The sequence below is a fragment of the Macaca fascicularis genome, chromosome 3 (genome assembly GCF_037993035.2).
Source record: "Macaca fascicularis isolate 582-1 chromosome 3, T2T-MFA8v1.1".
In the NCBI taxonomy this organism is placed as follows: Eukaryota; Metazoa; Chordata; class Mammalia; order Primates; family Cercopithecidae; genus Macaca; species Macaca fascicularis.
Window position 1 is genome coordinate 37,598,596 of NC_088377.1, and position 23,503 is coordinate 37,622,098.

The 23,503-nt window shown below is 47.8% G+C and overlaps 1 protein-coding gene across 6 annotated transcripts in view; it reads left to right on the plus strand.

Moving 5' to 3' along the window:
* SDK1 (sidekick cell adhesion molecule 1) overlaps window positions 1–23,503 on the plus strand; it is a 963,824-nt gene that overhangs the window by 765,098 nt on the left and 175,223 nt on the right. For all 6 annotated transcript variants that reach the window (XM_045387966.2, XM_065541579.1, XM_015447042.3 and 3 more), the window contains exons 21-22: window positions 9,131–9,322; window positions 11,547–11,668. In XM_045387966.2, coding sequence (XP_045243901.2) covers window positions 9,131–9,322; window positions 11,547–11,668 — 314 coding nt within the window. The remainder of the gene's footprint in view (window positions 1–9,130; window positions 9,323–11,546; window positions 11,669–23,503) is intronic.

Consider the following 23,503-nt stretch of genomic DNA (forward strand, 5'->3'; position numbering starts at 1 on the left):
CTCGAGAGGAACTGAAATGTCTTCCTGGCCGTGTGGCAGAGTCCCGGCACTGGGACTGCTCCAGTGAGAGCCAGCCTGATCTGGGGGCCTTTCACCATGTGGGCAGCAGCTGTAGTTTGAGATCTATTCTCACGGCCAGAGTCTCTGACCAATGAGTCAGTCATGTTATGACATATTTGTTCACATGGTATGTGTCTCACTTAATTCTCATAGCAGCGTGGTAAGGTCGATATCGATATTATGACCATTTTACAGATGAGGAAACTGAGGCCCCGAGAGGGTGGGTGACCTTTCCTTCATTCAGCAGACGGCACTGAGTGCTCCTGTGTGCAGCCAGCCCTCTCAGACACAGCCAGGCAGCGTGACTATGAGGCTCACACGCCCTGTGTCTCAGCCCTCGTCCCACAGCTGTGAGCCACAAGGCCAGGATGAGATCTGGATCTTCTGACTCCAGATCCCATGTTCTGTCCCTTCCCCACCCTGCCCTCCAGTGAGAGCCCTGAGGAGACTGTGAGGCAGGTACTTCAGAGGAGGTTCTGAGCTGTGGGAGGGGCGGGGGCTGAGCCTTTGAGGTGCCTGAGCAGTGAAATCTCTTCTCCTGGTTTGAGGGGTCTCTGTGGGAGACAGCTCACCTTTTTAGGGTTTTTAATGATTGTATGTATGTATGTATTGAGGCAGAGTCTCGCTCTGTCGCCCAGGCTGGAGTGCAGTGGCATGATCTCCGCTCACTGCAACCTCCGCCTCCTGGGTTCAAGCAGTTTTCCTGCCTCAACCTCCCAAGTAGCTTGGATTACAGGTGTGCGCCATCATACCTGGCTAATTTTTGTATTTTTGGTAGAAATAGGGTTTTGTCATGTCAGCCAAGCTGGTCTTGAACTCCAGACCTCAAGTGATCCACCTGCCTCGGCCTCCCAAAGTGCTGGGATTACAGGCCTGAAAAACCTTTTAGGTTAAAGCTTAATTTAAATCTTAGTTCAAAAAAAAATTCTTGGTTTGACAAAAACAGCATAGGCTTTAGCCTCAAATGAGGTTGGGCAGGGCCCCCCATTCCACTATTTTAGTCAACATAAGAGCCTCAGCAGACCTCTGGGGTCCTCAGTTCCAACTGGAGCTGTCAGGAGAATGAATTGAGAGAAGCTGTGTCAGTGGCTGCCCACTGCCTGGCCCAGAGCAGCTCAACCTCCAACAGGCATCTTTTTTTCTTTTTCTTTTTTTTTTTTCTAAATATTACTGAAGATTTCTAGCAAGCCACTTAATCTTCTTCTTGGTCAGTCATATATGGGACTCTTCTACGTGAGCCCCCTCTGGGGGCTTTGCCTGTGGCATCTCACGTCCCGGCAGGGCCTCCTGTGTGGGTATTTTGCAGCCGCGCCCCGAGGTTGAGTGAGTTGCCCATCCTGACGCGAGCGGTCAGTTGGGAGCTGAGCCGCATCTCCACTCCATGGTGGCAGCGTTCTCAGCTGGCCGCGGGAGCTGTGGAATTCAAGTGCCTGATTGTTCTGTGAAGCAAGCTCACGTTCTCTGGGTGTGTCCTAGAAGCCTGTGCTGGGACTGTGCTGCCCAGAGACCAAGAGCCTCAGGTGGTCTGTCCCTGCTGCCGGGCCGCAGCGTTGGGGGCTGTTTCTTCTCTGCTCTGGCGTCCGGGATGACAATGGCAATGATGGCCCTGACCACTTCCCCTGTGCTTGGCACCTTAACCTTGCAGGATCGCATTTTGCTTTCTCTGCAGCCACACAAGGGGTGTCTTATAACCCAGGCCTGGCGATGACAAGGCTGAGGTTTAGGGTGGTGACGTCCCACGATCACAGCCCGTGGGTATGTGCGCATTCTCTCCTCTGCAGCGTTGATGTGCTGGGGGTGAGGTTTGAACCGTGCTCTGAACCCCACCGCAGAGGACGTTCATCTTCCCCATCCACAGTCCTCTTAGCGTCTCCGTAGTTTCTCAAAGCACCCTGAGGGCACAGAAATGCCTAACGGTTCTGTTTATTAAGTAGTTAGATCCAAACAACTGAAGTGTTTATATGCTGACAATTAGAATTGCCATTTAAAAAATACTACACAGTAGCTGAAAGAAATAAAACTTGCATTTGTTTTTTCAGTGACCACAGTTAGTTCCTAATGAGATGTCTGCATCCGCCTCACACTGCCCAGCCTCTCAGACCTTGTGACCAGATGGCCCCTCGTCACCCCCATTTCCCGGTTCACGTTGGTTTCCTGGCCGTACTCGTTTCCTTATCGCAACATCCACCAAAAATTCTGCTTTGCAAAGATAGGATGTATCCAAGGGCACGTGGCAGGCTCTGGCCTTGAAACGGAGCCCCCCTCCAGCCAGAGGCTCACGTGTGTCCTGCTGGCATTGAGTGTCCTGTGCCTCCCTGCAGTGCTCCTGGGAGATCACTGCAGCATCCCAGGGGCCCTGGGGTACAGTGGGAGACTGTGTTCCTACAGTGACCTGTTTCTCCACAGAACTCCTGCTACATAGCAAACCCAGTGCCAACCCCACCACTTCTAATCAGTAGAATCTCCTGTAATCATCTGTGCCAACCAGATCCCCTGATAGAGCGGTATGCCCAGAGCCCATACACAAGGTCACCTTGGAGCCAGTGCCACCTCTCATCTTAACTTTTTTTGTTGTTGAGATGGAGTCTTGTTCTGCAGTCCAGGTTGGAGTACAGCGGCACTATCTCGGCTCACTACGACCTCTGCCTCCTGGGTTCAAGCAATCATCCTGCCTCCACCTCCCGAGTAGTTGGAACTACAGACGTGTGCCACCACGCCTGGCTAATTTTTTGTGTTTTTAGTAGAGATGGGGTTTCACCACATTAGCCAGGATGGTCTCGATCTCCTGCCCTCATGATCCACCCACTTTGGCCTCCCAAAGTGTGATGTGCCTCTTATAAGCATATAGCTGGACTTTGTGGGGTTTTTTATTTTTATTTTTTGTTTATTTGTTTTTTGAAATGCAATCTCTCTCTGTTACCCAGGCTGGAGTGCAGTGGTGTGATCTTGGCTCACTGCAACATCCGCCTCCCGGTTCAAATGATTCTCCTGCCTTAGCCTCCCAAGTAGCTGGGATTACAGGTGTGCACCAGCACACCTGGCTAATTTTTGTGTTTTTAGTAGAGACAGGGTTTCACCATATTGGCCAGGCTGCTCTCGAACTTCTGACCTCAGGTGATCCACCTCCCTCAGCCTCTCAAAGTGCTGGGATTACAGACGTGAGCCACCACGCCTGGCCTCACCTTAACTTTTAAAGAAAGTAAATTTATGAATCTGGCTCTGCCTTCCAGAAGCTTATCTTTTGAAATGCCCACTTCAGACAGTGTGAAAACTCCAGGAATGTGGGAAAGTCACTGCTAGAATTGAACACGATCTGTTGTACATTCTGAAGTCGTCTAAGAATGGCAAGTGCTGAGTATGTACAATTAAAACAGCCTCCTGTTGCCTGGAATCGAAGGAATTAAGCGAAGGCAGGGGGAACTGAGCAGGGGAGGCCACGATAGACTGCAGGAACCTAGTTTAGTTTAATCTTGCTTTAAACATTCAAAGGAAGGAAAAACAAACTAGTGGGTGATTTTTAAAAGCTGAGCAGGAGGCTACCATTCGGAAGAAGAACACTTTCCAGTTCAGATCCCTCAGGGACCAATTTGGCGGCTGGAATTAGAGCTCTGCTTACCACTGACCCCAGAAACGGGGCTGTCCGGGTAGGAAAGAGAGAATGCCCCTCTGCCCAGTTGCCTTTCAGGTCCGCAGTCGGCCATGTTTTGGAAATCTGGCAGAGACTCCGTGGTAGACAGTGTCCACACCGAAGGAATTCCTTTTACAGATACACACGTCAGCCCCTGCCCTGCCCTTTGCGAACACAGCACACTCTCCATTCCTGTTCTAAAGCCAAAAGAAAAAAATCCATGGGCATAATAATTCGCGTTGAGCCAACATTTCACGGCTAAGCGGTGGTTGCCAATACTTCCAATTTACGATCGTCTGTTTCGCCAGCTAATGGGGCTTCGTGAACTCATTTTCGTATTTTATTTAAACAAATACCTGTAGTTACAAGCAGCGGTCTATGGTTTATGGTGGAGCTTGACTTGGAAGCTCGAGCTTTCCCGGGCTGGGTAGAGCCGGAGGTCTGAGTTTGGAGGTGCCTGTGCCATGAGGGACAGCAAAGTTGCAGTGGGAGCGCCAGGCAGACTCTCTATAGGTTCCTCTTGGCGGCCGCGTTGTCCCCTTCTCTCTGTGTGTGGCCTGTGCATTTTCCATTCCTGCTCACACCGTAATGTGCACCTTGTATCACCGGAAGCTTCAGTGGACGCATGCAGCTCTTTAGAGAAGGTCCTAGAGGAGGTGAGATCGGATGTTATCACCTCACCGCCCAACATCACCTGGTACCCGCAGTGATGCCTGCATCAGGGGAGCTCCCCTGGCACCCACCAAGTAGACAGATTCCCCGTGGAACGTGCAGGCAGCACCATTAAATTCTATTCTGTGCTAAAGGCAGAGTGTTTCATTGAGGACAGCAAAAGAAAAACTGCATTCATGGGCAAACCTGGCTGCCACAAGCCAGTTTCCAGAAGCGTTGGTGTGGCACCACCATGCTCTCCAAGGCTTCCTGCAAAGGCTGCACCTGCTATTAAAGGCAGCTGCGGGAGCCCAGGATGACTGACGGCCTGGGCCTGGGCTCAGCACTGCTCTATGGGCCAGAGACGCTGTTGGAAACGGTGGTTTATTAGCCCTGGTCTGTGGTGAGCACCCCCAGCCTCTGTTTTAATTCGAGGCCTGGAATGAGAGGGAAGCATGGAGCAGGGGGCGGCTGTGCCTGCCCGAGTAAATTGCCCATTGCGCGCTTATTGTGAATTTCAGCGTCCTCCACTCTCCCTCCGTAAACTCTGATTTATGAGGGCCAGGATGCAGACAGACAGTTTGTGATTGGATGCACTGCTCTCTTCTAGAGAATTTACTTCAGATCAACAGAAAATTATTTCTGAAGCTCCTCTGGCCATTAGTCTCAGTTAGGCAGCCATTGGGAGCAGGTAGGATGCCAAGCGCGAGGTACCCCCGCTCCTGGCTCCAGGTGCCTCTCTCCTCTCTCCTCTGGGAGCTGGAAGCAGAGGATGCATCCCCTGGCCAGCACTGCCCGAGCCCTCCACGCACCTCCCCCAAAAGCTGTTGTTCGTAAATTAGAGGACGTCTTTCCCACTTCACGCCCACCGCTGTGTCTGTGCTCACGGACATCACACGTCTCGGGCCTGCACCATCTCCGCTGGCGTTACTCTGCAGATCAGCCTCTCTAGCTGTCCGTTTGGTTTTTGTTTGTATCCATAACCATTTGAGCACACCGTATTATCGATGTTGATCCTAATAAATCCCAGCAACGCTGCCCTTCCTGAAGATGCTGGAATTGCCGTGTTTCAGCTCTAGGTCGACAAGACGAACATGAGGCTGTGTTTTAGCTGATGAAGAACAGCTTTTAAACAAATAAAAATTTCTGGCAGGCAAAGTTGTAACATTAAACAAAGGCTCCTCTTCCCATAGGTTCAGAGTAGACCCCGAGGATCAAATTATTTCGCGATTGACCAGGCGTGACCCACCAAGGTCACGGATGTCTTTCGGTTCCCTTGCACACGTCAGGAGGAGGTGCTAGAGGAGGAGGCTCTTGAGAGGCAGGGTCTCATCCACTGTGAGAAACAGACTCACCCGTCCAAACCCAAAGGATGGACTCAGAGACCCGGAGAACAGCGAAAGTGGGACTTTTAATGACAGTCTTACAAGATTGAGTGTCTGATGGGCAGGCACACCCAGCACGGTCACAACAAGCCACTTATTCCCTACTGTGCAGGTCCCTCCCCTGGTTCCTCACAGGCTGAGTACTGTGGGGGTCACAGTCTTCCTGGGCATCACCCATTGGTTGTTGGGCAGGGGCTGTAAGTGTTTTCTTTAGGGTGGTCTTGTTGCATTTTGTTGCAGCCCACAATGCACTGCAATCCTAGTCAGCTCAGGGGCTCTTCAGGTATTTGATTTATGACGTAAGTAGCTGGGCAAGCTGATAAGAATAGACGAAATGAGCTATTCTGCAGGATAGTAAACGTTCATCTTAGATTAAACTTCTTTGGTTCGGGTGGGGACAACTAAGGGGTGGGGGGAGGCTGACAAGCAGGCACTGGCGATTGAAGCAGGGGCCTAGTATATCCTGTTTCTTCTGTAGTTTGCTGACCTAAGCAACTTTGTCTTGGAAATGGACCATGTATCCATTATTTCCTTCATCCACTGAGGACTGTCTGGGGTTCCAGCAAGTCCACGAAGCTTTCTGTGGCTTGGTTTCTTCCTCTGTGAAACAGGATAACAAGAGTCCCAATTTCAAAGGTGTGTTGTGAGGGTTACATGAATGAATGGGGCAGGCTAGATGTCTTAGACATCAGGATGGGCAGATGAGGGAAATGCTAAGATGTAAAGCGAGGGCAGGGCCTGGGCTGGGCGTGGTGGCTGATGGCTGTAATCCCAGCATTTTGGGAGGCCGCGGTGGGAAGATCACTTGATGCCAGGAGTTTGAGACAGCCTGGGCAACATAGTGAGACCCTCATCTCTACAAAAAATTTTAAAAACTGGCCAGGCGTGGTGGCACATGCCTGTAGTACCAGCTACTTGAGAGACTGAGGTGGGAGGATCACTTGAGTCGAGTGGTTCAAGGCTGCAGTGAGCTGTGATCAACCCACTGCACTCCAGGCTGGGCAACAGAGCAAGACTCTCTCTCTCTCTCATGTGTGTGTGTGTGTGTGTGTGTGTGTGTGTGTGTGTGTATACGTGTATATATATACACACACATATATATATAAATAATTTTTTTAGTGGAATTATTGGTGAAATGCATTCATAATTTGACAAGAGAAGGTTGAATTGAATTGAGCACAGCAGGCTGACAGCTGTCGTCATTTTTCAGTTCATGCACCTGGTGCTGAGGTTACCAGAGCATCCGATAGGCCCTGTCCTTGTGAAGCGCACCCTGGTAGGGAGGGATAATATGTATTTTATTATTTATTTATTTATTTATTTATTTTAAATAAAGTTAGGAAGGAAATGGGAGAAGGCAATGGTGAGTGGTTGGCCTGGGTAGTCAGCCTTCTCCCCTCTCCCTGGGAGGAGGAAAAGGAGACCAGAACCTGAGAAGCAGCCAGATGCCTTTGATGTAGCCACCACAGAGGATGGTTTAGTGACCCTCCAGGGCCCAGGCAGAGACCTCAAAGGCAGAGACGCCGGGCCGCCGCACCACTTGGTGACAGCTCCCGGGATGGCAGGCGCTCAGAGTGCTCTGGAGGCACCCAGCAGCCAGGTCGTCCCTCTGGTGGCCCTTGTTCCTTGGAGCTCCCACTGTGTCAGCCCACATGGGGGTCCCTGATGCCCATGCACAGAAGCTGCCGGGCTGTTGGGGCCTGTGGGACAGCCAGAGGGAGCAGGTTCCAACATTAAATTTTTTTCAAAATAGTAAAGTCTCCAGATGCTGTCCTCTAAATTCTTGTTTACCTGCAAGTGCAACTCGTAGCTTTATTTATTGCTTTCATCAGAATGAGGAAGAAGTTTCAGCTGCATCCAAGCGCTTCTATATCCCTGAGGTTATTGACTAAAAATAGGGAAGAGCAAGTGTTTTCAGCTGTTTTCTTTTGCGTGTGGACCTATGAGCTCTTTCTACCACTGTCTCCCTCTTTAAAAGACACTTTTAAGTGTTCTCTGGTCACATAAACTCCCCTCCATGGGAATTGATTGATTCAGGAACCAGTTGGGTCTTTTTTCTCCTTTTTTTTTTTTTTTTTAAGACAAAGTCTCGCTCTGTGGCCAGGCTGGAGTGCAGTGGCACAATCTTGGCTCACTGCAACCTCCACCGCCAGGGTTCCAGCGATTCCCATGCCTCAGCCTCCTGAGTGGCTGGGATTACAGGCGCCCGCCAACATGCACGGCTAATTTTTGTATTTTAATAGAGACGGGGTTTCACATGTTGGCCAGGCTGGTCTCCAACTGCTGACCTCAGGTGATCCACCCAGCTTGGCCTCCCAAAGTGCTGGGATTACAGGCATGAGCCACCACGCCCCATGGGTTTTTTTCTCTAAGCCCCAAGTCACAGTGGAATCCCGGGTGGAATAAATTTTGATTGTGAGGCCCCACTGGACTAAAGAGAGTATAGGGGGAAATCAAATGTATTAGAAAACAGGATATTTGAAAAGGGGAGAGGCAGAGCTAGAAGAAAAACACACACTCAGGCGAAAAGAAACTTTTCCACGCAAAGCGCTTTGCAAAATGGAAGAGTGATCTAGCAATCATTTCGTAAAGGAAAAAGTAGAAGTGTTTCCATGAATTCGTTGCAACACAAGAGCAAGCCATTGATTTAAGGTTCTGTGTAATAAAAATACCAGCTTTCAAAAATGAAACGATTGGCTGGGTACCATGGCTGTAATCCCAACACTGAGGGAGGCCGAGGCGGGAGGGTCTCTTGAGCCTAGGAGTTCCAGACCAGCCTGGGCAACAGGGGGAAACCCCAACTCTACAAAAAGTACAAAAGATTAGCCAGGCATGGTGGTGCACGCCTGTGGTCCCAGCTACTCAGGAGGCTGAGGTGGGAGGATGGATTGAGCCCAGGAGGTTGAGGCTGCAGTGAGCTATGATTGCACCATTGCACTTCAGCCTGGGCAGCAGACTAAAAAATAAATAAATAGATAGATACATACATACATAAAATTTTTTTAGTGGAATTATTGGTGAAATGCATTCATAATTTGACAAGAGAAGGTTGAATTGAGCACAGCAGGCTGGCAGCTGTCGTCATTTTTCAGTTCGTGCACCTGGTGCTGAGCTTACCAGAGCATCCAATAGGCCCCATCCTTGTGCAGCTCACCCTGGTAGGGAGGGATGGTTCCCTGTGGTGGGACCATCACTCCCATAAGCAGGTTTGTGAGATCACAGTGGGCGCACAGAGGAAGGAGCCTTGACCTGTGTCTCATGTCAGTAGCACAGTGGCTCTGAGGCACCTTCAGTACATCCAGCCAAGCTCTCCATAGCTCCAAGCCTGCAAAGATGGTGCTATGGAATCCAGGTGAGCCCTTGGCCTTCAGGAGACCATTGCTGATCTGGTCCTGTTGCTTTCTAGGCTACCAGATCTCTTGGGAGGTGTACGGCAGGAACGACTCACGTCTCACGCACACCCTGAACAGCACGACTCATGAGTACAAGATCCAAGGCCTTTCATCTCTCACCACCTACACCATCGATGTGGCTGCTCTGACTGCCGTGGGTGCTGGCCTGTTGACTTCTTCCACCATTTCCTCTGGAGTGCCCCCAGGTCAGTAAAATCGTGTGCGGTCCTCCTGCTGTTGCCTCTCTCTTGGAGATTCCTGAGGCTAGAAGTTGATTGACACTTTTATGTGGAAGCCACTAAGTGCCTTGAAAAGGAGGAGTGGCCTCCTGCCAAGATGCTGGAGGGTAAATGGGTGCTGACCCCACTTCAGCCTCATTCTCCAGAGCATTCCACCGTGGCCTCACATCCCTTCTGTCTTCTCCTCCTGCTTTGGCCTCAGAACACACGTTGAAAGTGTTTAAAGCCAGTTCCCAATGCATATCTAAAATATCGTGAATACTTTCAAAACAGTAGCGATGATTCTATTAGTCCATTTTCATGCTGCTGATAAAGACGTACCTGAGACTCGACCATTTACAAAAGAAAGAGATTTAATGGACTGACAGTTCCACATGGTCGGGGAGGCCTCACAATCATGGCAGAAGGCAAGGGGGAGCAAGTCATGTATTACATGGATGGCAGCAGGCAAAGAGAGAGCCCGTACAGGGAAACTCCTGTTTTTAAAACCCACAGATCTTGTGAGACTTATTCAGTATCGCGAGAACAGCACAGGCCCCCATGATTTGATTACCTCCCACCGGGTTCCTCTCGTGACACGTGGGAATTGTGGGAGTTACATTTCAAGATGATATTTGAGCGGGGACACAGTCAAACCATATCAGCGATGATGGCGTGTGGTTTAATTGGTTAAAAATGGGTATATACAGCGACCAAGGTTAACACTGGAAGCACATCTGTGTGCAAGTTGCCAGGGTTTTCCTGAGATGTCTTGGACATTGTTCATCCAGGGCAGGGAAATGGGTTAGCTGACCTCCGGAAGGCTGTGCTTCCAGAAACACTGTGATCCACACTACGTCTGGAGCCACAGAGTGGAGTGTTAGAAGGGAAACTGAGGCCTGGCTGCTTTGGCCAAACCCCTGATAACCAAGGTGCAGGGAGGCGCTGGAGTTGCCATTCCTTCATTGCCAAGGCTGAATGCTTGTAGCTGGAGAGGGGTCCTAAAGCCTTGCCCACTCATCCTGGGTAGTGGCTGGAGGCAAATCAGATGGAGAGGACTGCTTTGGGGACTCTGTGTTCTGTTTACTGTGCTTGAAGTTTATCACCATTAATGACTGAAGAACCATTTAAAAATCCGGAGCGCTGAGAAATAGAAAGGAAAGAGCCCACTTGTCCTTCGATTTAAACATTTTCTATTTCAAATTCATTAAAAACTAGATGTGGGAAGGACCCCTGAGATCCTACAGACCCTGCCCCCGCCAATACTGAATCGATCACCAAAATAGTTTCATTGTCCCTGTGCAAGACCTGGTTTCAAACACCCCAAGCAACAGCAAATGAGGAAAGCATTCCTCAGAGACAGTGTGGTCTGAAAGCTGCACTAGTCTTGCATTTTTCTTTTCTTTTTTTCCCCCCCGCTTTTTAGCCCCTTATCTTTCTCTAGAGTATTTTGCATGGCACAGTAATCTAAAAGCTCTCACTTTGAACTCATAGTGCTACAGTTCCGAGTGGGAGGTGCTCTTTGGGGAGCAGCAACTGAAGGGTCTCTCATGTAGGAGTAGGCTTGAGCCACGGGCACCCTCAACGGGAGTCTCATTCAGAACCCACCTTCCACCTTATCCAGTTACCCAAGCAACTGAACACAGGCAGAGCGAGGAGAGTTCTGCCCTTGCACGAGAATGTGGTCGTCTTGGAAACCAGACCCAAGAAGCCTAAGGCTCAAGACCTGATCCTGAGCAGGTGCCACGCTACCTGGGAGCAACCCTGGGCTTGTGCACTCTTCCCTCCACCCCTCTGAGGCCGCGGTAATTATGAAAGGAAGTACGGCCATTCGTTCTTTGTGTGGTTTCAGGAGCCAGGAAGGATTACATTCATTCATCCTTTCCTCATTCAGCCATCATCTGTTAATTACCTACAAAGTACGGAGATGTGTAAGGCATGACACATCCCTTCAGAGTTTCTCATCAAGGAGGCTGTGTTCGCGGTGTGTCTCCTGAAGTCCACCGGGTCAGCCTATTAAAGCAAAAACCATGTACTCAACATGCCTCTGGGGAAGCTGTGCTGCTTCTCACCTTCATGCTTTTGAGAACAAATCCTTTTTTGGTGTTGAATGGTGTCGAAACTGTTTACTTTTGAAGCTGACACATTTGATACCTTTCCTAAGCTGTGACGGACTTTAAATCTCTCCCTTTCCTCCCTGGTTCCTCTCTAGACCTTCCTGGTGCCCCATCCAACCTGGTCATTTCCAACATCAGCCCTCGCTCCGCCACCCTTCAGTTCCGGCCAGGCTATGACGGGAAAACGTCCATCTCCAGGTGGATTGTCGAGGGGCAGGTACGTGTGTCGTTAGACCGGGAGCCGGCATTTCCAAAGAGCAATGTTGGGGCCTGTGAGTGAGTGGCGCCCCTGCAGATGATGGCATGGGGGTGCGGGGGAGATGGGCATGCTTGGAGTGGGAGAAGCAGGGGCTGGAGATAGCCCAGATAGCAGGGCAGAATGTTGGAAGACAAAGAACAAGATGTCAGGCTGGGGTCCTACCAGGTGATGAGACAAGAATAACAAGGGTTAAAATGAAAGTTGTGATTCAAAATAGGTACCCAAAATTGGATAGAGTTGATGATTGAGTTTTTAAAAATTCTGTATCACAATTAGCTACTAAATATACTAATAGGATTAATTGCTTGGTACAGCTTGTGTGTCATTAGCTATGCATTCACTCAACAATATTTTTAGAGACGATTGTTCTATCTGCAGGCACTATTCTGGGCATGGGGGCTATTGCAGTAGACAAAGCTGGCTGAGTTTCTGCTGTCGAGGAGAAAAGTGCCGTCTGGGGAAGAAAGACCTCCAGCTGTGGGAAAGCTGTTATATTTGAGGGACAGCAAGGAGGGCGGGTGCTGGAGGGAGGGGAGCAAGCCCTGGGGTGGCAGGGAGTGAGTCTGGGGAGAGTGAGGGGTGGGTTCCACAGGACCTGAGAGAGTGGACTCCCCCGAGAGACTTCTGGTCTGACTCCAGCTGTGTAAGTGCTGCAGCACGCAGAGGTCCAGAACAGCGCCGGGCTTGAATAGGATCACGCTGGCACTGGTGAAACCATGCAATCTGCCAGTTCCATGTTCCAACAAAAGCAGGAGGAAAAAGATAAAGGGCCCAATTATGAGGAGTAGTAAAGTTTCAAAATAGTTATTATCTGTAGTAAAATCCTTGTGGTTTTCATGACTGTACTTGTACTATATTGCAAGACGATCCACTCCTGGAAATTGGCCATAAATTAGGGAACAAATCCTATCTACCTCTTCAAAAGTTTCATTAAGCAAACATTTCTGAAAATCTAAGGAGGATCCTGAAGGCGCAAACCATCTGGATGGGACTGACCCACAAATGGGGCTGGAACAATTATTTACTTAGCAAAAATAGCAGTAGAGCCCTACCTCACATCAAATTAAGAAAATCAGTCCTCAGCCAAGGAAGACTCAATTGGTGAAAGCAACCTTAAAACCCTTAAGATTAACTATAGGACAAGAATCACCATGTCTCATGAAAACCAAGTCTAGTGATTAAAATCCATCAGCAGAAGGCAATACTTTTAGGCCCACAGGAGCACGTGCTGTGGTCTTCGGTGTCTGACAATGCCACATAGCTGAGGCCAGGAAGCAGCGCTCATTGCGGGCTTTAGAATGTGGTGTTATGCTAGGGCTGGGCGGGCCACAGCGACAGAAATGCCAGCGTCTTCAGGGCTCAACATACAAGAGCTCATTTGTGCGTCCAGGCAGGCCTGGGAGTGGACGACGCTCCTTTTGCCCATGTTCCGTTGCCCAGAAGTTGGTCACGTGGCCCGTTGTTGCCGCAGGAGAGTCTGGGAGTGTGGTGTTTCAGCTCACCTGGGAGGGAAAGACGTGGAGTGATGTGGGGACCCTCAGCACAGTTTCTCGGCCACAGCATCCTGGCTTTATGTCATACAGCCTGTTTGTTTGTTTATTTATTTTTGAGATAGAGTCTTGCTCTGTCGCCAGGCTGGAGTGCAGTGGCGCCATCTCGGCTCACTGCAACCTCCGCCTCCCAGGTTCAGGCAGTTACCCTGCCTCAGCCTCCCGAGTAGCTGGGACTACAGGTGCCCGCCACCATGCCCGGCTAAGTTTTTGTATTTTAGTAGAGACGGGGTTTCACCGTGTTAGCCAGGCTGGTCTCAATCTCCTGACCTCGTGATCTGCCTGCCTTGGCCTCCCAAAGTGCTGGGATTGCAGGCATGAGTCACCGCACCTGACGTCTAAAGAGGTTTTACATTTTTAATGTAAAACATCTTAAATATATGCAAAAGGAAGGAGAATAGTAGAGTGAGCCCCCTGGTACCCATCAGTGAAAGTCAGTGATCCTCAAGATTTCGCCACATCCATCCACCCCTGCTTTTTTATTGGCGTATTTTGAAGCATATTTCAGACCACATGTCACTTTGCCCCCATATGTGTCACACGTGTGTCTAAAATACCTGTTCACATGCCAATATGGATGAATTTCACAGGCATAATGTTTAGCAAAAGAAAAACCAGACCCCTACTTGGAGCATATACTGTGTGATTCCATTTATAGAATGTTCCAGAACAGGAAGAAGTACTCTTCAGTGCTGGAATTTGGGTTTTCCTGGGACCCCTGTGGTTACTTACCATGGGGGTGACGGTGATTGGGAGGGGTCCACCTGAGGAGAGGGTGTCTGGAATGGCAGGAATGCTGTCTTTTAATCTGTATCAGGGCTAGATGTGTGTGCTTATTTTGTGTATACACCAGTGGTCTGTGAGCTTGCCTGTGTGTCTTACTTCAGTGAAAAGTTTGGAAGTTTGGCCAGGCCCACACCTGTCATGCAGCACTTTAGGAGACGAAGGCAGTGGATCACTTGAGGTTGAGAGTTTGAGGCCAGCCTGGCCAACATGTGAAACCCCATCTCTACTAAAGATGCAAAAATTAGCCGGGCGTGGTGGCACACGTCTGTAATCCCACCTACTCAGGAGGCTGAGGCAGGAGAATCGCTTGAACCCAGGAGGTAGAGGTAGCAGTGAGCCAAGATCACGCCACTGTACTCCAGCCTGGATGACAAAGCAAGACTCTCTGTCTCAAAAAAAAAAAAAAAAAAAAAATTTACATGAAAATATGGGTATCTTCTCTCATACCACTGTCACACCTGATAAAATTATTGTTATTGTTTTTTTGAGATAGGATCTCACTCTGTCACCCAGGCAGGAGTGAAGTAGTGCGATCTCAGCTCACTACAACCTCTGCCTCCCGGGTTCAGGCAATCCTCCCATCTCAGCCTCCTGAGTAGCTAGGACCACAGGTGTGCGCCACCACCAACTTTTTATGGTTTTGGTAGAGACAGGGTTTTGCCATGTTGCCCCGACTGGTCTTGAACTCCTGAATTCAGATGATCTGTCAGCCTCAGCCTCCCAGAGTGCTGGGATTATAGGCATGAGCCACCACGCCTGGCAATTTGAACATTTTAATATCATCTAATCATCAGTTCACACTCAGATTTCCCCAAATTTTCCAAAACACCTCTTTACAGTGGTTTTGATAAAAGTAGGATTCACATAAGGTTCACACTATTCATTTTGTTGTCATGTCTCTCAAATCATAGGAAAAAAAAACACCGTAAACAGCTTTATTGACATATTGTAATTGACATACAGTAAACTGCATATATTTAAGGTGGCCAGTTTGACACTTGTGACATACATATACACACACCTGGGAAGCTGTGACCACAGTCGAGATAATGAACACGTTCCTCACCCTCAAAGGTGTCCTTGCAGCCCCCAGTATCCCTCCCTACCAACCCTCCCCATCCCCACAACCACTCGTCTGCTTCCTGTCACTATAGGTTACAGCTCCCTTAATCTAGCAGAATCCCCCACCCTGTCCCCGCATGCAGTTACCTCATTGAGAAAACCCAGCCAGTCATCCCATGGGACATCTGCATTGGAGATGCACCTGGTTACATCCTTATGGGGTCACTTGACCTGTTCCTCTACCCCCATTTGCCCTGTAAACTGGAATTTCATTGCAAAGGACTGGTAGATTCCATTTCCACTCCTCCCTCCCTCCCTCCTTCCCTCCTTCCCTCCCTCCCTCCCTCCCTCCTTCCCTCCCTCCCTCCCTCCCTCCTTCCCTCCTTCCTTCCCTCCTTCCTTCCCTCTCTCCCTCCCTCCCTTCCTCCCTTCACCCCTCCCTTCGTCCCTCCCTCCCTTCTTTCCTTTCTGCCTCCCTCCCTCCCTCCTTTCCTCCCTCCCTCCCTTCTTTCCTTCCTTCCTCCATCCCTCCCTTCTTTCCTCCCTCCCCCTGCTTCTCTCCTTCCTTACTCCACATTCCCTCCCTTTTTTACATCCTCCCTCCCTCTACTTCCTCCCTCCCTCCCTTCTTTACTTCCTCTCTCCCTCCCTCCCTTCTTTCCTCCCTCCCTTCCTCTCTCCCTCCCTTCCTTCCTTTCTTCTTCCCTCTCTTCCTCTCTCCCTCCCTCCCTAAGACTGCTTCCCAGTTACTGCAGCAGGTTGGAGGCATGTAGATCTAGTTGCCCCACTTAGGGATGCTAATTTGGGTGGCAGAGCATAGCAGCCTGATCCCTACCTTGTGAATTTCTCCATCAGCTTTTTATCTAATGGTCTCATCCATCCATGATCTTTGCCTGAATTAATTATGTTCTTAGGATATTCAAGATGATAATTTTCTACTTCTATCAATCTTCCCTCATTTAGCTGTTGGAACTCTGAAAAGAAGCATCTCCCCTCATCCCTCAGACTATTTAGTTACCTTCAAATATAGGAAGGCAGAATAAATGCTTAATTCTTTTCCCTTAATTACCAATTTTCAGGGTGAGGAATTGGTCCCCTGGTTACTTCCAATGTTAAATAGATTTTTCTTTCTTTTTCTGTCTTGTGATCTCTTTTGCTGAGTATCATCATGAAAGCACAGATTCTTACCTGTTCAGTGGGTTTCAGTCACCTGCAGTCATTATTCTTTTTGAACCTAGAATTGGCCCGTCTTTGGCCTTGGGAGGCTTTCGTATCCTGGGGCTCCAGCCTGAGGGTGCACTCTTTGATGACTTCCTGCCTCACGCTGAGATGGAGCCGTGCCTGCTGGGCCTTGGTTTCTTAAGTGTCAAATGCTATTTAAAGACCATAACGAGAGCACCAAGGTGGATGCTTATCGCTCCCAGGTGGTCACTGCTTCGACACCTTCCCAGTAGACAGAGAACATCTTTTCTGAAGCATCATGAATTCATACTGACATTTCCAGTGAAACTTCAGGTTACTGACCTTAAATGTATATGTTATGTTATGTTAACTTAAATATATATTTTATTTTATTCTATTCTATTCTATTCTATTCTATTTTATTTATTTGAGATGGAGTCTTGTTCTGTTGCCCAGGCTGGAGTGCAGTGGTACTATCCCAGCTTACTGTAACCTCCACCTCCCAGGTTCAAGCTATTCTCCTGCCTCAGCCTCCTGAGTAGCTGGGATTACAGGTGCCCACCGCCACGTCCATCTAATTTTTGTATTTTTAGTAGAGATGGGGTTTTACCATGTTCGGCCAGGCTGATCTCGAACACCTGACATCAGGTGATCCACCTGCCTCAGCCTCCCAAAGTGCTGGGATTACCAGCGTGAGCCACCGTGCCCGGCCTAAATACATATTTTAACTATATTTTCCCTTACGCTAAGACTGTGCTTTTTAGGACTCTTGACTCGATAATCTTCTTTATCTTCCTGTTGTATTAAGAGGTTCAAAATTGCATATACCTGTGGTCTGTGAATTTGCCTGTGTATCTTACTTATATGAAAAGTTTATGTGAAAAGACAGATACTACTGTATTAGGAGTTTCAAAATTGTAATCTCAGTGGTATGACTAACAGAGACTACTGAATGAAATTTAAGTATTTGTCCTTAGAATATGTTATACTGTGGAAGTATAATATATTCAGTTTATACCTACAGTTTATATTGTTTATAATATATTTAGTTTATACTTACAGTATACAAGTACAGTTACAATACTGTTCTAAAGCCACACTGTTCTTTTCTCACTGTGGTTATCTTGATATGGATTTAAGTTCATTCATTTCAGGACTTGTTTTGTTCTTTTGCTTCAATTTTTAGCACTGACTTTGTTTAAAAATCACTTTACATTTTATTTATTTTATTTATTTATTTATTTAGAGACGGAATCTCGCTCTGTCACCCAGGCTGGAGTACAGCTGAGTGGTGCAATCTCAGCTCACTGCAACCCCCACCTCCCGTGTTCAAGCTATTCTCCTGCCTCAGCCTACTGAGTAGCTGGGATTACAGGTGCCCGCCACCACACATGGCTAATTTTTGTATTTTTATTAGAGATGGGGTTTCACCATGTTGGCCAGGCTGGTCTTGAACTCCTGGCCTCAAGTGATCCACCAGCCTCAGCCTCCCAGAGTGCTGGGATTACAGGTGCAAGCCACCACGCCTAGCTCATTTTACATTTTTAAAAATTGTTGGAGGATTTTAAATTTATTTTTGAGGATATAACTCATTTACATGATCTCAAAGTCAAAACTATTTAAAAAGTGATGTTCAGAGAAGTTTCCATTCTTTTGTCCCCTTACCCTGTTGCCTGTCTGCCGCATAGATAACCTTATTTATTAAACTTTTGGCTTATCCTTTTTTTTTGGCAACTTAAACAACTCTCCGTATTTGTGTACTTCCTCTGTCTTCCGCAGAAGGTAACATATTGCGCCTTGCTGTCTTCCTGTGACAGTGTACCCTGAACACCCCTGGGTATCATGTGTGCAATTGTCCTTTCTTCTCACACCTGCTCAGGTCTGCCTGGTGTGCATGAGGTAGGGCTTGTTTATGTAGCTAGTCCTCTGCTGACAGGCATTGGGTTGTATATTAGTTTTATATCACTGCCATTACAAATCACCAAAACTGAGTGGCTGATACAACATAAATGTGTCATCTTCTAGTTCTGCAGGTCAGAGGTCCAGCATGGGTCTCACTGGCTAAAGTCAGGGAGGCTGCAGGGCCATGTTTCTTCCAGAAGCTCTGGGGATGAGTCAGCTTCCAGGCTCATTCAGGTTGAGGCAGAATTCATTCCTTGCAGTTGTAGGACTGAGGTCCCCATACTCTGCTGTCAGCCGTGGTCATTCCTGGCTCCTGGAGGTCACCACGGTCTGTGGCTCGGGGTCCCCTTCCTTCATCTTCAGAGCAGCCGGGGCAGGTCGAGTCCTCTCAGACTCTGGCTTTTTCCTCCTCCTTCCTTCTCATCTCTCTGGCTCACTCTTCAGCCTCTCACTTTCACTTTTAAGGACTCGTGATTACCTTGTATTCACCTGGACAAGCTCCCTGATTTAAGGCTCTTACCCTTCATCACATCTGTGGAGCCTCTCCTCCATGTAAGGCAGTGTACTCATGGGTTCCAGAAATTAAGGTGTGGGCGTCTCCAGAGGACCTCATTCAGCCTCAAGCTTGTTTTCAGCCTTTTGCATAGTCATTTTGTATTTTTGCCACCTTATCTTTGGGGTAGATTCCCAGGCATGGTTGGCTGGATCACAAGGCAAATGCACATGTAAACTTCCCAGACATTGCCAAATTCCTCATCTGCAGGTTGCTGCATTCCCAGCAGCAACATGTCTATATTTTTGGTCATGAAAAAAAAAAAAAAATTGAAGTCTAATTTATGACTTCTTTCTTGCATGCCTCTGGTTTTTGAGTCATAGGCAGAAAGGTTTTCCCCACTTTCAGGTTCTAAAGGAACCCAACCACTTTTCTGCTACCAATTTTCTGGTTTCATTTTTACATTTAGAACTCCATCCATTCGGAACTGGTTCCTGTATGTGGAGTGAGGTATGAATCCATTTTCATCATTTTGCAAATAGCTATGTAATTGCTTCAGTGCCATTTATTAAAATGACCTTTTTTCTTTTTCCTGATTTGTAACATTAAATTCCTGTATGCACTTAGGTCTGTATCTGAACTTTTCATTCTTTTCTATTAGCCCGGTTATTCATGCACTAATTCCACATTGTTTCCTTAGAGAGGTTTTAAACCATGCTTTAATATCTGATGAGGCCTCCTTCCCCATAACCAGTGTGCATGCACACACACACACACACACACACACACACACACGCACTGCTTGACTTTCTTAGGACTTTCTTGGCCACTCTTGTGGACGTCTGATGGTGTTGAATTTTTCTGTCCAGGAACATGCTACCTCTTTTCACTTGTTTAAATCTACTTTTCTCAGCTGCTTTCTTCTTGGCAAAGCACTGGGTTCTCTAATCCTGTCTTCACCTGCTCTCAGGCAGAAAAATGAGGGGTGACCAGTATACCTCAAAAACTGTAATGTGAAGAATATGGGCTTTGAATCAGACAGACCTGGTTCCTGGTTCCCCCCTCCTTTTTAGCACCCGTATTTCCTAGCTCTTTAGACGTGCTTCTTCTTTGTGAGGCCGAATATCTTTCTGGAGAATGGGGTCAATAGTCCTATCTGTGAGGTTGTCATGAGGATTAACTCACGTGTGCCTATTTTTTTTTTTTTTTTTTTTTTTTTTTGAGGCGGAGTCTCGCTCTGTCGCCCAGGCTGGAGTGCAGTGGCACGATCTCCACTCACTGCAAGCTCTGCCTTCCGGGTTCACACCATTCTCCTGCCTCAGCCTCCTGTGTAGCTGGGACTACAGGCACCTGCCACTGCGCCCAGCTAATTTTTGTATTTTTAGTAGAGACGGGGTTTCACCATGTTAGCCAGGGTGGTCTCGATCTCCTGACCTCGTGATCCGACGTGTGCCTATTTTAAATGACATTTTCTGCCTGTGTTGTTGGCATAGAGGAACACAATTGATTTTTAAATATTTTTGTTTCTTTAATAAATTCTTCTGTGTTCTAAGTGCTTTCATAACTATGAACATGTTAAATTCTCATAATGGCTCTCTGGTGTCTGTTATGACCCCATGTCACAGATGAGACATGAGAGGGTTGGGTTACCTGCCCGGGTCACACAGCCAAGCCATGAAGCCGGATTGGAGCCTGCAAATCTGGGAAGTCTGTGGCTGCTCAGCCTGGTGTATTGGTGTTACAGCCAGAAACTTTGAGAATTCTCTTGTTAGTTGGCTAGTTTTCCTGTAATTTTCTGTAAAGAATTCGTATCATCTGTTAATAGTGACAGTTTTTGTTTCTTCCTTAGAATTTTTTATATCCTTTCTTTCTCTTTTATTGTTTCTTCTTATTTGAGTATTTTGTAATCTTACTGGGAGTGCTAAAACCTCTTCTATCATATTGGATTGGGACAGTGATAGAAGACAATCTTTGTTTTATTACTTTAAAGACATTATTTTAAGATTTTATGAGGTATGACATTTACACCATTGATGTAGGCTTTTAAAAAAAATATCCAGCCTCTATTGAGTTAAGTTGATTCTTTTCTAATCCTGGTTTGCTAGGAGTTGGTGTTTTTTAAATTATTTTTTTAAAAGCATAAATAAATTTAATTGCATCAGACTAGTTTTTCATCTATTGAGCTGCCCATATGGTTTTTCTGATTTCATCTGTTGGTAAAGCAATTCATGCTGCCCTTCTGTTTCACCATCCCGGAGCTCCTGAGACAGAAGAAATCTGGTCACGATGTTTGTTTTGTTTGGGGTTAAGATCGTTGCTTCCATGTTCGTAAGTGAACCTGGCCTTTTCTGGTTGTTGGTTTGGCTTAGGTTTTAAGATCGATAGTTTATTTTCTCACCAGTTTTCATAAACAAAGATTGGATTGAGCTTGTGTTCCTTAGCCCTCAGGCGGAGGACCCTTGTGGGCATTTACACGATGAGGTCCCTCAGGCAGAGGTGAGACCCTCATGGGCATCTGCAGGATGAGGTCCCTCAGGCGGAGGTGAGACCCTCTCTCAGGTGGAGGTGACGCCCTCATGAGCATCTGCACAGGGTTCTCAGTGCCTCCCAATCCTGCCACACCTTGTGGGAAGGGAGGCGCCCAGACCCATGAGTCAGTTCGTCAGAACCCCTGAGGCAGGGGCTGCAATACTCTTCCATTTGTGAGACTTGGAAATGACAGGTCTGCATCTCCACGAAATGAAAGATCTGCATCTCTACTGAGGGTCCTGCCTCAGGGGACCTCTGTGCTGGGCCTTGGAGGTGGGATACCCTCAGGCAGCCTCTCCCCGGCTGCTATTCTCCAGCAGTTCAGAGGTTTTAGTGCCCTAGGGAAGAATGAACGGGGAAAGCTTCCGGCCTTCCCCCTGGTGCCCTTGCCCCTTCCCCAGGCCTGTGTTGGTTGCATACACCCCCCTGGGCTGTTTCTGAGTGTCCGGGTCAGGGAAGCTCCATAGCGTGGAGCCCACGTGCCGGTGAATCCCTGGGGCTGCCTGACTCCTGGGCCAGCTCACAGCCTGCAGCCAATGGTTAAACATTTCACCTGGAATTTCCAATTCCCTTGAAGGGTAATCTTTTCCTTTGATTTCAAAAGTGTTTTAGAGGCCGGGCACAGTGGCTCAAGCCTGTAATCCCAGCACTTTGGGAGGCCGAGACAGGCGGATCACGAGGTCAGGAGATCGAGACCATCCTGGCTAACACGATGAAACCCCATCTCCACTAAAAAATACAAAAAACTAGCCGGGCGAGGTGGTGGGCGCCTGTAGTCCCAGCTACTCGGGAGGCTGAGGCAGGAGAATAGCGTAAACCCGGGAGGCGGAGCTTGCAGTGAGCTGAGATCCAGCCACTGCACTCCAGTCTGGGCGACAGAGTGAGACTCCATCTCAAAAAAAAAAAAAAAAAAAAAGTGTTTTAGAAACTACAGACAAGCCTTAAGAATCCTACAGAGAACTCCCCTTCGCCCAAAGGCCCCATCCATGATTTGCCAGTTTTCCCTAAAAGCCCTTGGTAACAAAAGGCTCCACTTCAGGACATGGGCTGCACCCAGTGGTCTCCTGTGATCTCAGTTATTTCTTGACTTCTGTGACCTTGAAATTTTGGAGACTACAGGCTGGTTAGTTCCTAGATTCCCCTTGATTTGGATTTATCCCAGTGTCTTTAGGAGTCATCCGAGGCGATGCATTTTTGGCCAGAATGTGGGGGAAGTGATGCTGGGCGCCTCCTGCTACACCTTCTTGGGTTTGACCTGGCCTTGGCATGTCCTGTTGTTAGTCCAGTAATTTTGCTCACTTGACTGAGATTTCTCCACTCTAAAATTACCCCCACCTCCGCACCACCCGCTTTACAGTTAATCAGTATTTTATGAGAAGATACTTTGAGATTCTCTAAAAACCTCATTTCTGTTTCTAGTCTCATCCACCAGTTTGTCATCCATTAATATTTATTGCTGGAATTAATTAGGGCAATGAGGGCACCAGTGATTTTTTTAAAAAATTCAATCATTTCTTCTTCATTTATCAATTGACCTATTCCTGAAAGCAACAGCTTTCTTCTCATTCATTTTTTCATTAATTATCATCAGTGTGGACGCATGACTTTTTATTTTGGTTAACAGATTTTAACCCATTGCTATTATTGCTAATTTTGATGCTGAACCTTTCCTCCATTTGGCCCGTTGGGGGTTGCGGGGGAGCCCTTCCAGCTGGCTTCTGTATTCTTTTGATGCCTCCATCAATCGTTGAGCACATCCTTATCTTCTGGCACAAGATGATCTCAACTCATCTTGTTCTTTCTCTCTTCTTTCCCAGCCATTTCTGCAGGGAACCTTGGGTTAGTGCAGTGGAAAGTGGGATTTAGAAACCAAGATCCAGGCAGTCATGTGCTCCTTGCTCCTGGGACATCACTGCTCGCAGCTAGGAAATTACGTATGTCTATAGCTAGTTCGTTTTCTGTATCTAGCCACATATTCTGAAAAGCAGTATTTTACACCATCACCTCCAAATACAATACAAAACCCTTAGTTTATGTGAGCTTCCCCCTTTCTGCATCTGTCCCAGCCCTTCTCTGGCTCCCAGTATCCTCAGTATATTTATTTTTTTGCTGAATTCCACTCTATGTGGCCAGTCTCATGATCAAAGTGGGCTGCCACCCTGCTTGGACACCCTTCTGCTTGGACGCCTTCTTTGCCCAGATCCTGACCTCTGACTGAACTCTTTCACACCCTGCTCTGGGAAGGGGGGGATGATGGCTGCCCTTAAAATTTTTGCATATAAACTTAAG